At 31.3% G+C, this 12,042-nt stretch overlaps 1 protein-coding gene across 1 annotated transcript; it reads left to right on the top strand.

Moving 5' to 3' along the window:
* The first annotated feature begins 9,252 nt into the window (after positions 1–9,252).
* On the top strand, positions 9,253–11,683 carry LOC11422515 (polyol transporter 5). Its single transcript, XM_003603838.4, has 3 exons — positions 9,253–9,603; positions 9,733–10,079; positions 10,315–11,683. Exons 1-3 carry the CDS (start codon positions 9,471–9,473, stop codon positions 11,377–11,379), a joined length of 1,545 nt encoding a protein of 514 aa, XP_003603886.1. The 5' UTR covers positions 9,253–9,470; the 3' UTR covers positions 11,380–11,683.
* Positions 11,684–12,042: the final 359 nt, after the last annotated feature.

A 12,042-nucleotide genomic window follows, 5' to 3' on the forward strand; every position in this document is an offset into this window, starting at 1 on the left:
TAATAATCACAATAATTTCAAAAAGTGAGTTCCAAAGCCATAATACTAGGTTAAGAGGAAAGTCGCATACCCATGGAGGAGAAATTCTTTTCTCATCCTTTGCATTTCTGCGTGTATTTTAAATTCACATCTCCCATCCATATTTTATGATCTGAAGCGTTTTTGACATTTTTTAGATTATAAAATTCACTTTTGGTCCCTCCTTTAAAGTAAACTCATATATAGAATTCATACTTTTGAATAAAATTTTGCAAAAAAATTTAAAATATTATAAGAAATCTTTTTAAAAAATAAAATTAGAATTTTTTAACAAAACCTAAATTAAATATGAATTTTTATATTTTTGGCAGTAAAAATTTTATATTTAATTGATGTTTTGTTAAAAAAAATTGGAGTGATTTTTACAATATTCTACACATTTATGCACAATTTCATAAATAAAAAATTGACTTAAAAATAAGGACCAAAAGTAGTGATTAAAAATTTATAGGGACTAAAAGTTGAAGGAAATTTTTAGAGGAAATATAACAAAAAGTTGATATATTTATAGGGATAAAAAACATATTTAAACCTAATTTGAACCAATTAATTACATGATTTTTTTGTGGTCAACATTGCACCAAAATTTTATGAGGTCCACGACGCACAAAATCTTGTATAAATTAATACGCTTTGTTCATTTTCAAACCACAAACACTAATTCACTAGATATGAACACTAAGTTAGTTATAATTGACTACAACGGGGAAACCTAACGTGCTTATAGTCCTCGTTCATGTCACACTGTCTAACTTGGTGGATTAGCTGAATCAAATTAATAACCGTCTCGACCAAAAAGACACAAGAATGGTAGACATTGTTGACTAATTTGATAAATTTTTTGGCTTGCTATACTTTTCCCATGTAATTTGGTAATCCCAACCAATTTTTTCTATAAGATTATATGCAGGTATTATTATTTATTGACGTGAAATCAAAATCTCAAAATAAAAATGTCTTTTCTTTAAAATTTAAGATTAAACAACCAAAAGTTCAAATATGGAGACCAAAAACATTCAACTTTTTTATTTTGTAGATAATATATGATCCACATTATTCTTAGGCTATTTTTTTCTGACCAATTTTATATGCTAAGGCTTTATAATCAATCATATTACATGCGAGTAGCGACACCCACAAATATATGATATGATTCTAGTTGATTCGGCTGGTGTACCAATTTACTGGAAAAAAAGGCAGATTGCCTATATCAGGGGAGTTGGAGAGGTACATTCACATAAAATTCCAAAATGCATATGAAAGTGATCATCATAATCATAATTCATAATTCATAAGCTATAAGCAAAGGAGTTGTGTTGCGTCCCTCCTTTTGAAAAAGATGTTAAACCCCCCTAAAGAAACAGGTCCACCACTACACTGATGTATCACTCAGGCCAAAATAAAATCAGCACCAAACATGCTTACTTTTCCACCACCACCATGCCACATGTCCAAATATATAACACAAATGTAACCAACATATTCTCTAACGTACTATCAAACAGCAAAGACATTAGAGTCATTTTTTTTTCCTCGCATGTACATTTGTTGCATAATGTTATTGGATTTTTGGTCCCCTGGCTAGAGTTCATGTGTTAGCTTCTAACTATGGTGTGAATAGTAAACTGTAATGGGGTATACTGCTACCATGTCCCTAGTACGTATCTAAGTTAGGAACCAACAATTATTATAATAAGTTTGGATTTGAAATCATCTTCATGACGAAGATATGATCATCGTGACGAAAATGATGACCCAAAGGTATTGATTGTTTGTTAAAATGAGTTGCAGCACTAATATATGTTCGATAAACGTAATACTCTTCCCCACAACAGTGACACTTTTTTTAGTACAAAGATTTTGTGGGGAATAGAGTAATATATGTTGTATTATTATAGGAGTAATTTCTTAATCTTGTTGAAAAAGACATTGAGAGAGCTTTACCGTAATAAGGAGAGTGAAAAAGAGGTTGAGATTGATTCTTACTCTCAAGTCTCAACATAATACTATAAGAAGAACAAGAACAAGAACATTAACATAGACCTTTTGAAAAAATTTAGTGTAATTTTATCTACTCTACTTACAATGTATGATAGCAAGTTACTACCAAAAATACTTAACTATCCATGCCTAAATTTTTACCATTTTATTTTCTTCACAACTCAAAGATTATAATGGACTTTTGTGCTAATAAAAACCACTTTTTACCTCAATGAAGTCATCAAACCTGTTATAAATTGGGTAACGCGCTACACCATATTATACAATTTTTTATCCAACTATCATTTCACTTTCTCTACAACTTTTCACCATTTGAAATATGAATTTCAAATTCACTCATTCAAAATTTCTCACTCTTCTCTTTCATTATATTCATCTTTCTATCTCATTTTATCTTTTGTTCTTTACTTATTTATCTTGTTTCTCATCTTTGTTCTTTCTCATATATGTCCGTTAAAACAAATTAAATTTAAAATAATCCGTTAAAAAAATGTACAAAATAACTACTATTTTCCCCTAAAAAAACATATATCAAAGTATATATATTTTTTTCAAAAATAAAAAATCTACATATATATCATATTTTATGGGAATATGTCAGTACATTTTTTTGTGAACAATATATGTATATCTTTATTTATGAAATTTAATGTGAACTATATATTATTAAAATATATTTGAGTATACGTTTTTTTACGAGAATATGTTTGTGTACGTATATTTATAAAATTTAATATGATATATATATATATATATATATATATATATATATATATATAAATAAAATATATAGTTTTTCAAAAAATGTATATGTGTGTACGAACTATATATTAATAAAAATATATTTAAGTATATATATTTTTCTCAAAAAGAAAAAATCTAGGTTTAATTGCATGTTTGATCCCTTATGTTTATTTTAGTATTTAAATTGGTCGTTCATGTTTTAAAAGTTTTAAGTTGGTCCCTTACGTTTTAAAAGTTTCAAGTTGGTCCAAAACGTTACTCACGTTGGAATAAGTCAGTCTCTTCCGTCACTTAAATTTAAAGATCCAGGTTGACAATATGGGTGATGGAACTTAACTTATTTAAAAAATCAATTTTAAAACATTTTTTAATTTTTTGAAACTTTTAAAATCTAAGGGACCAACTCAAAAATTAAAATAAACATAAGAGATCAAACATACAATTAAGCCTAAAATTTAAGTATATACTATTTTTTACGGGAATATGTTAGTATATTTTTTTTTTTGTAAACAATGTAGGTATATCTTTATTTATGAAATTTAACGTGAAGTATATATTATTAAAGTATCTTTGAGTATACATTTTTTTTTTATATTTGTGTGTATGAACTATATATTAATAAAAATATATCTAAGTATATATATTTTTCTTAAAAATAAAAATCTAAGTATATATATATTTTTCTCTCTCAATCTCACTCTCCTCTCTTATATTTTTTTTTTACCAACTTTCTTCATTTTCATTTTCTCTTATCATTTTCAACTTCATTTTCTCTATTAATTTTCAATTCGGTTTTACTAACAAGTTTTGTTTTTTTAGAGGAAACTAACAAGTGTTGTTGTTATAGCAGAATATGATTTTGTATTTTATGATAACACTATTATATAATACATTAATTATGATTTTTCACGGGACACATATTAATATTTTTCACACTAAAACATATTAGTAAATAAAATTTATGATTATTTTTTATTTATTAGCTTTTTTAATAACGTCAATACTAAAACAAGAACAATATTATAATATACTATGATTAATTATACTTCAATTTTTTCTGTTTTTTTTTTAAATGTATCACTAAAAAATCCATTGGAGTGTAAAATTGCAACAAGGGATCCATTCTAATAACTACAACGAGTGATCAGTTTTAATTAGTATTTTTTTTAATATCTCCAATTAAACACCGCGACTACCAAAGTTTTATTAATATATTAATAAAATATATGTGGGTGTATGGACTATATATTAATAAAATATATATAAGTATATGTTTGTTTAAAGGGAATATATTAGCATATTCTTATTTATGAAATCTAATGGGAACTATATATATTAACAAAAATATATCTCATTGTATTTTTTTTTTTATGGAAATATGTTAGTATATGTTTATTTATGAAATATATTTTACGATAACAATATTATATAATACATTAATTATGATTTTTCATGGGATGCATATTAGTATTTTTCACACTAAAACATATTAGTAAATAAAGTCTATGATTATTTTTATTTATTAACTTTTTTAATATTGTCGATACTAAAATTTAGTATATATTTGTTCATATTAAAATTAATTATTTTGTTATTTTTTATTATTACCGATCAATATATACATTATTATAATTTAAATACTTTACATAATTTCATTATGGACAAAAAAAAAATCACTATGCCAAACGTAGCCAAGACTCAACACGCAGCGGAGCCGCCGTGCTGTAGCACGGTATCTCGACTAGCTGAAACTATAAAATTGAGCTTTTACGTGGCAATATATGATGGCACTGCGATTTCCTCAAGTCAAGATTCAAATACCCGGTAAGTTCATTTGTAAGTCAAATATTTTGCTATATTTAGTCTCATCATAATTGAAGATCCAAAAAGCTTTTATAACTCTTGCACATGTGTTGTAGGTACGTTGCTTTGCAGATACCACAAACAAACATGATGTGCAGCGCAGTTTGTAAGGCAATCAAGATTGCCAAGTGTGCCTTGGAGAAACTAGTGACCGAAGTTGATCCATTTGGATATGATTTAGAGGTTGATGTACATTATGCAGAGGTTCAGAGTTTGCGGTACTAACATTTCATAATCGTATTCTTACTCTTTTTCATTTTTTCTCTCTCTATTTTTTTATCAATACAAAATGAGGAAAAAAAAATTGTCAAAAAATAGTGGTACAAATATCATTACCATCGAAAACATCGAAGAGATATATGTAAAGTTGAGTAAACTTACAACCTTTGCCATCTTTAACGAAATTGATGTTCACAGATCGGTTTTAAGTTATTTTGGTCACATATAAGCCTTTAAGTTTGTAAACGTTTTCAATTCGGTCCTTATGTTAACCAAACAATGAAGTGGCAGAAGGACTAATCGAAAATATCTACAAACTTAAAAGATTTATGTGTGATCAAAATAACACAAATGACCAATTTATTACAAATCTCAAACTTTTATGTGTAACTTAAATAACTTAAAATCAATCTCTTACAAACTCAAACTTAAAAGACTCCGGATGCAATTTACCCTAAATTATATGTACGAGGTCCACGATATTTCTTCAAATCATGATCTCTTGCGGTAAAACAATGATACATTTACAAGTAGTTTACAATCTCGGTCGGTTATTTGAGATCAAATGATACTGATTATACAATACCAAAAGTAGTTCATAACGATGTCAACCATCATTTTATTTTCGGACGGTGGAGATAAAAAATTGTGTGACACAATAACTTCATCAAATCCTGTTTCACCACTAAAGTGTGTGACACATATAGCTCATGTAAAAAAGTTTTAAAGGTAGTTTTTTTTTTTTTTGGAGGGGTTTTAAAGGTTGATGTTGATGTGTATCTTACGGTTATATAAACACACATAACTAATAACGTTTTGTTATCATGTCAAATATATTAACTTGATCTTGCTTTTTTAAAGTGGATCCTGCCTTCTTTTTATTTTTTGGTTTTATCACAGCTAAGCAATTAAACATAGTACCAGTTGAAACTTTTATTTTTCTTTTCGCCAACTAGAACTAAGCAAGTCCATACACTGCCTATCCCAGCAACTGATCTTATAGCTGGATTATGGATACGCTTATTAATATTTTATTGTATCACTAGACTACTAATGACAGAACAAAATGAAAGGATATTATTAAAAAAAAAATTATGTAGATAGATCATATACACCAATGGTAAATCTTAAAAAAAATGAAACAAGTTGCTCACTACCAGTTATAAGATACATTTAAATATTTGATGATCGGAATAGGAGAAACACGTCTATTCTATATAGGCTGGTCGAATAAATATGTAGAGGTTTAAAGCAAAATTTGAATTGCAGCCCTTTACAAACTAGCAACAAAATTAGAGGTCTTTTACGTGTCTAATTAGCTTTTACAATATTAACAAGATTTTTTTTCTAATTACATCTGAATTTATTTTTTTTTATTTTTTTTACACTCCAAATTGACAAATATACTCTAAGCAATTTTAAAATTTTCGATCATTACGGCTACACAGAGACGGATCTAGGATTATGGTTTTGGTGTGGCCAAAATAATATTGTCAAAAAATTTGTCCAATGAAATTAAAAATTATGTATTATTGTTTCACCTAAAATAACAATTTTCGTAGTTTTATTTAGGCTTGTAACCCTAACACTTGCTAATTTGATCAAAATGAATCATAAACGTCCTATAACATTTTATTCTTATAGAATTCCTTCATATGTTTAACATTTTATTCTTATAGATATCCTTCATATGTAAAAAAAAAGTAAAAAATTAGTGTGGTTATAGCCACACCAAACCATATATAAGATCCGCAAAAGCGACTGCATAACAGAGATTGAAAATATCATATAAAGAGGTAAATGGAAAAAACTAAGAAACTTCTTGCACATATAAAAACTTGAAAAATATGAGTTTAGGGTTTATATGTATGCGCACAAAGTTTTAAAAAAATCAAAGAAATTTATTAACAACACATTTTATAACCAAGTAAAATGTTTCACTACACTACTTACCATAACCAAGTATATTTCTCCAAGAATGTTGATACCCAACTTCGCGAGGATATTTTACATCACACAAGGTTTAATCAGGTTAATAGCTTGGGCATGTATCTTGGGGCTAATCTTGCTCCTGGAAGGAGTTTGAGAGGCAAGTTTAATCATATTGTTAACAAAATTCAGAGCAAGTTGAATGGTTGGAAGCAACAATGTTTAACTTTGGCAGGTAGGATCACTCTCGCTAAGTCTGTTATAAGCACAATTCCTTATTACCATATGCAATATGCTAAAATTCCCAAGACAATATGTGATGAGATTGATAAAATTCAGCGGGGTTTCATTTGGGGAGACTCTGATCAAGGTAGGAAAGCCCACCTTATTAGTTGGGATGTTTGTTGCCTGCCTAAAGCTGATGGCGGTCTTGGATTTCGACAAACTCATAAGATGAATGAAGCTTTTCTCATGAAGATCCTTTGGAATTTGATTAAAAATCCGGAAGACCTTTGGTGTAGAGTTCTTCGCAGCAAATATGGACGTAATAATGACCTCATTGCTAGCATTAATGCGCAACCTTACGATTCTCCTCTTTGGAAAGCCTTGGTAAATATTTGGAATAATTTTAAAGGTCATGTGGTGTGGAATATTGGGGATGGTCGTAATACTAACTTTTGGCTAGATAAGTGGGTTCCTAACAATGGATCACTTATGTCTATAGGTAACCAGACCTACATGGATATAACTCTATCGGTTAGGGATGTTCTTAGTCCTTCTGGAGATTGGAACATTGATTTCCTCATAAATAACTTGCCAACTGACACTGTTAATCAAATTCTTGCGCTTCCAATCCCTAATGATGATGATGGTCCAGACACTATTGGGTGGGGTGGAACCAATACCCACCATTTCACAGTTCAAAGTGCTTATTCTTTGCAACATCAGGATTGCCCGATTTTGGAAGGTGACTGGAAAAGTATTTGGAAGTGGCATGGCCCACATCGCATCCAAACCTTTATTTGGTTGGCTACGCACGAGCGCATTCTTACAAATTTCCAAAGGAGTAAATGGGGTGGTGGAATATCTCCTAATTGCCCGTGTTGTGGAAATGAAGATGAAACTGTTCTTCATGTGCTTCGCGATTGCATCCACGCTACCCAGGTATGGCTTTACATCGTTCCATATGATTTTATAACTAATTTCTTTTCTTTCAATTGCAGGGATTGGTTCTTCAATAACCTCATCAAGAAAGACATTGGGACGAACACTTTAAGTTGGAAGACAACTTTCATGACAACATGTTGGTACTTGTGGAAGTGGAGAAATAAAACTATTTTTGAAGCTGATTTTATTAGGCCGAACAACCCAATTTCTTTAATTTGGAGATTTGTCCAAAATATTGAAGATTGTAACTTGGAGCATGTTCATATTGGTCGAAAGTTGAAGGAAATCATCTATATAGGTTGGAAGCGGCCTCGAGAAGGTTGGATCAAGCTTAATAGTGATGGTGCTTGCAAGGATATGGGGGTTATTGCTGGATGTGGCGGCCTTTTTCGTGATTCAGACGGTAGATGGATCAAAGGCTACACTAAGAAGATTGGAGCTTGTGATGCCTTACATGCTGAGATGTGGGGACTATATTTGGGTTTGGACATGGCTTGGAGGGAACATTACTCTCATCTTATAGTGGAAAGTGATTCAAAGATTTTGATCGACATGATTTCTGATAATTTCAAGTTCAATGGAAATATTCCTGTTTTAGTTTACCGTATCCGGAAGCTGCTGAAGATGAGTTGGAATGTTCAACTCACCCATACTTGGCGTGAAGGAAATAGGAGTGCTGATTGGCTCGCTAATTTAAGCATTTCTACAGATCATTTTAATTTTCTTGTGCTGGAGTCTCCTCCTTGTGAGGTCAAAAGAATCCTTTTTGATGATTTATCCGGGGCTTACATGCCTAGGAATGTTCGATTAACTTCTTAATTTTGTTTTTTTTTGGGCTTTGCCCTCTCTTGTACCAAAAAAAAAAAAAAAAAAAAAATTTGAAAATATTTTGATGCGAATTTTTTTGAAGATATCTCTGATTCCATATATCTCTTTCATGATAAATTCTCTCTTAATTGTAAAAATTTCTTTGCAAAAGTCTTAATAATTAGAGGGACTATATGCTTTCATTCTCAACATTAAATTGTTAATAGTTCTCAATGGTCTATCAAACATCAACTTGGTCCATTAATCGACCATCAATTGGTCTCATGAATGAGACTAATAATAACCTGAACAGTTTTAGCCAACCCCATTATTATAAATTATTGCAACATAATGCATATATATTATGGAAAATAGTCTTAAGTGGACAAGAGACACAGTGATAAGGACGTTTCTGAGAGAGAGTGGATACTTTACAATGCTATATAAGCACGCCAGCTGCGTCTTTGGTTCAGCATTATTTGCAAGCTGATCAAACCCCATCTATCTATTTATCTATAAACCTGTTGTCTAATTCTCATTATTCATGCATGCACGTATCTAGCTATATATCAATATCAAACTCAACATTTTTCTATTTCTCTGATAGTGTTTTCTATTAATTGATCAGTCTCTTTGTGCAGTACGTACTTCCATTGCTATATTAATTCAATCTGATTGTGTTATATAACTACTTAAGAATTATGGCTGAGGAGAAAACACCAGTTCAGCTGAAGTCTCTTGAGGATTTTGATTCTCAAAAGAAACCCGAATCGAACAAGTTTGCTTTCGCCTGTGCTATATTGGCTTCCATGACTTCCATTTTACTTGGTTATGGTAAGTAGTGACTACATATATAATGTATATATTTACCTCCATACATATTGATACATAGCTAGATAGTAAACATGCATGGAAATGTATGGACATTAACTAACTATATGTATGTTATTTTATGTTATGCAGATATTGGGGTGATGAGTGGAGCAGTGATATACATAAAAAGAGACCTCAAACTATCTAATGTCCAAATTGAAATCCTAGTAGGCATCATCAACCTTTTCTCCTTAATAGGTTCCTGCCTCGCCGGCCGAACCTCTGACTGGATTGGTCGCCGTTACACCATCGTCCTTGCTGGCTCCATCTTCTTCGCAGGCGCACTCCTCATGGGATTCTCTCCCAACTTTGCCTTTCTCATGTTTGCTCGTTTCATTGCTGGTATCGGTATCGGCTACGCTCTCATGATCGCCCCGGTCTACACCGCCGAAGTCTCCCCTGCTTCCTCTCGCGGCTTCCTCACCTCCTTCCCCGAGGTACCTAATAGTACTTATCCTTATTATAAGAAACAATTCACTTGTCTACTTTTTAGAATAACTATGTATCTGATATATATATATATATATATATATATATATATATATATATATATATATATATATATATATATATATATATAAGTACGGACCTAAGTGATCAGTAGTAATTAACAATAACAAAAGTTAGTTAATTGATATTTTTTCTTACAATAATAAGTGTGTGTTATATTAGGTATTCATCAACGGAGGGATATTACTTGGATACATTTCAAACTATGGATTTTCTAAGCTTTCACTTAGATTAGGATGGAGAGTGATGCTAGGAATAGGAGCAATTCCTTCAGTAATCTTAGCCGTTGGAGTATTAGCCATGCCTGAGTCACCTCGTTGGCTTGTGATGAAAGGAAGACTCGGTGACGCTATAATAGTACTCAACAAAACCTCTAACTCAGAACAAGAGGCTCAGCTTCGACTCAGTGAAATCAAAGCCGCGGCTGGAATTCCCGAAAATTGCACGGACGACGTCGTTTCAGTAAAGAAAACCAACGAGAGAGAGGGTAATACTGTGTGGAAAGAGTTGTTTATTTATCCTACACCCGCGGTGCGTCACATTGTTATTGCTGCTCTTGGTATTCACTTTTTTCAACAAGCTTCTGGTATAGACGCTGTCGTTTTGTATAGTCCTACGATTTTTCGTAAAGCTGGGTTAGAATCTGATACGGAACAGTTACTTGCAACTGTAGCCGTTGGATTGGCGAAAACCGTTTTCATTTTGGTAGCTACTTTTTTGTTGGACCGGGTCGGGCGAAGACCGTTATTGTTATCTAGTGTTGGTGGAATGGTGATTTCGTTGTTAACTCTAGCGGTGAGTTTAACGGTTGTTGATCATTCGCGCGTGAGACAAATGTGGGCCGTTGGATTGAGCATTGCATCTGTTTTGTCTTACGTGGCAACTTTTTCAATTGGCGCGGGTCCCATTACTTGGGTTTATAGTTCTGAGATTTTTCCGTTGAGGCTACGCGCTCAAGGTGCGTCTGCGGGGGTGGTGGTGAATAGGGTGACAAGTGGGATAATTTCAATGACGTTTTTGTCCTTGTCTGATAAGATAAGTATTGGAGGGGCATTCTTTCTGTTCGGTGGAATTGCAGCTTGTGGATGGATCTTTTTCTATACATTGCTTCCTGAAACACAGGGTAAGACCCTTGAAGAAATGGAAGGGACTTTTGGGAAATTCGGAGGGAAGTCAAATAATAAGGGTGCAAACAATAATAATGGGGAGATCCAATTTGCCAATTAGGGGCCAATAATAAATAATTATGCTCAATTCATAATACCTGAGGTTGAGTTGAGGCAATGTAGTAGTAGGGTTTATTTGCATGTATTTGTATTATTATTATTAAGATATTTTTTTTTTTGTCAAGTAGCCTAGTGGACAGTGGTAGAGCTCACACAATTATATTGTGGAGAAGTGAGGTGTCCGAGGTTTGAACTCCGACCCCTGCATATAATATGCAATATCCCTACCAATTAAGCTGAGCTTACGGGAATATTAAGTGTGATAATTTATGTTTTGAATGCAGCTGTGACAATTTATTGGATCACTCTATCTTGTTATAATACTGTTAATGTGAATGATTGTTTAGAAGCTTTGCCAAACAAATTAGTTTTGTACCATTCATAAATTTATTTTCCATTATATTAAATTTAATTTAATAATAAGATTTATTAATTTAGTTTTAAAAATAAATTTGTATATGATGTAAGACATACATATATCTTTTTTATTGGTCAAAAATAATAAAAATAAAACAAATGAAGAATAAGAACATAATATAAATATAAAAAAGATCTTGTCATAAAAAAAAAAGGTATAAAAAAGATAATTATCACAAAGTGATCGTACAAAATATCATTCATAAAAAGAAAATAAAGAGTATATTATATTGCATTGACCTAAAAA

Source organism: Medicago truncatula, chromosome 3 (assembly GCF_003473485.1).
Source record: "Medicago truncatula cultivar Jemalong A17 chromosome 3, MtrunA17r5.0-ANR, whole genome shotgun sequence".
NCBI classification, from domain to species: Eukaryota; Viridiplantae; Streptophyta; class Magnoliopsida; order Fabales; family Fabaceae; genus Medicago; species Medicago truncatula.

Bases quoted from the DNA above. Each gene is read 5' to 3' on its own strand.
- LOC11422515 (XM_003603838.4), top strand. From the start codon at position 9,471: ATGGCTGAGGAGAAAACACCAGTTCAGCTGAAGTCTCTTGAGGATTTT. The intron at 9,604-9,732 runs GTAAGTAGTGAC...TATGTTATGCAG, and splicing joins TTCCATTTTACTTGGTTATG to ATATTGGGGTGATGAGTGGA. The intron at 10,080-10,314 runs GTACCTAATAGT...GTGTTATATTAG, and splicing joins TCCTCACCTCCTTCCCCGAG to GTATTCATCAACGGAGGGAT.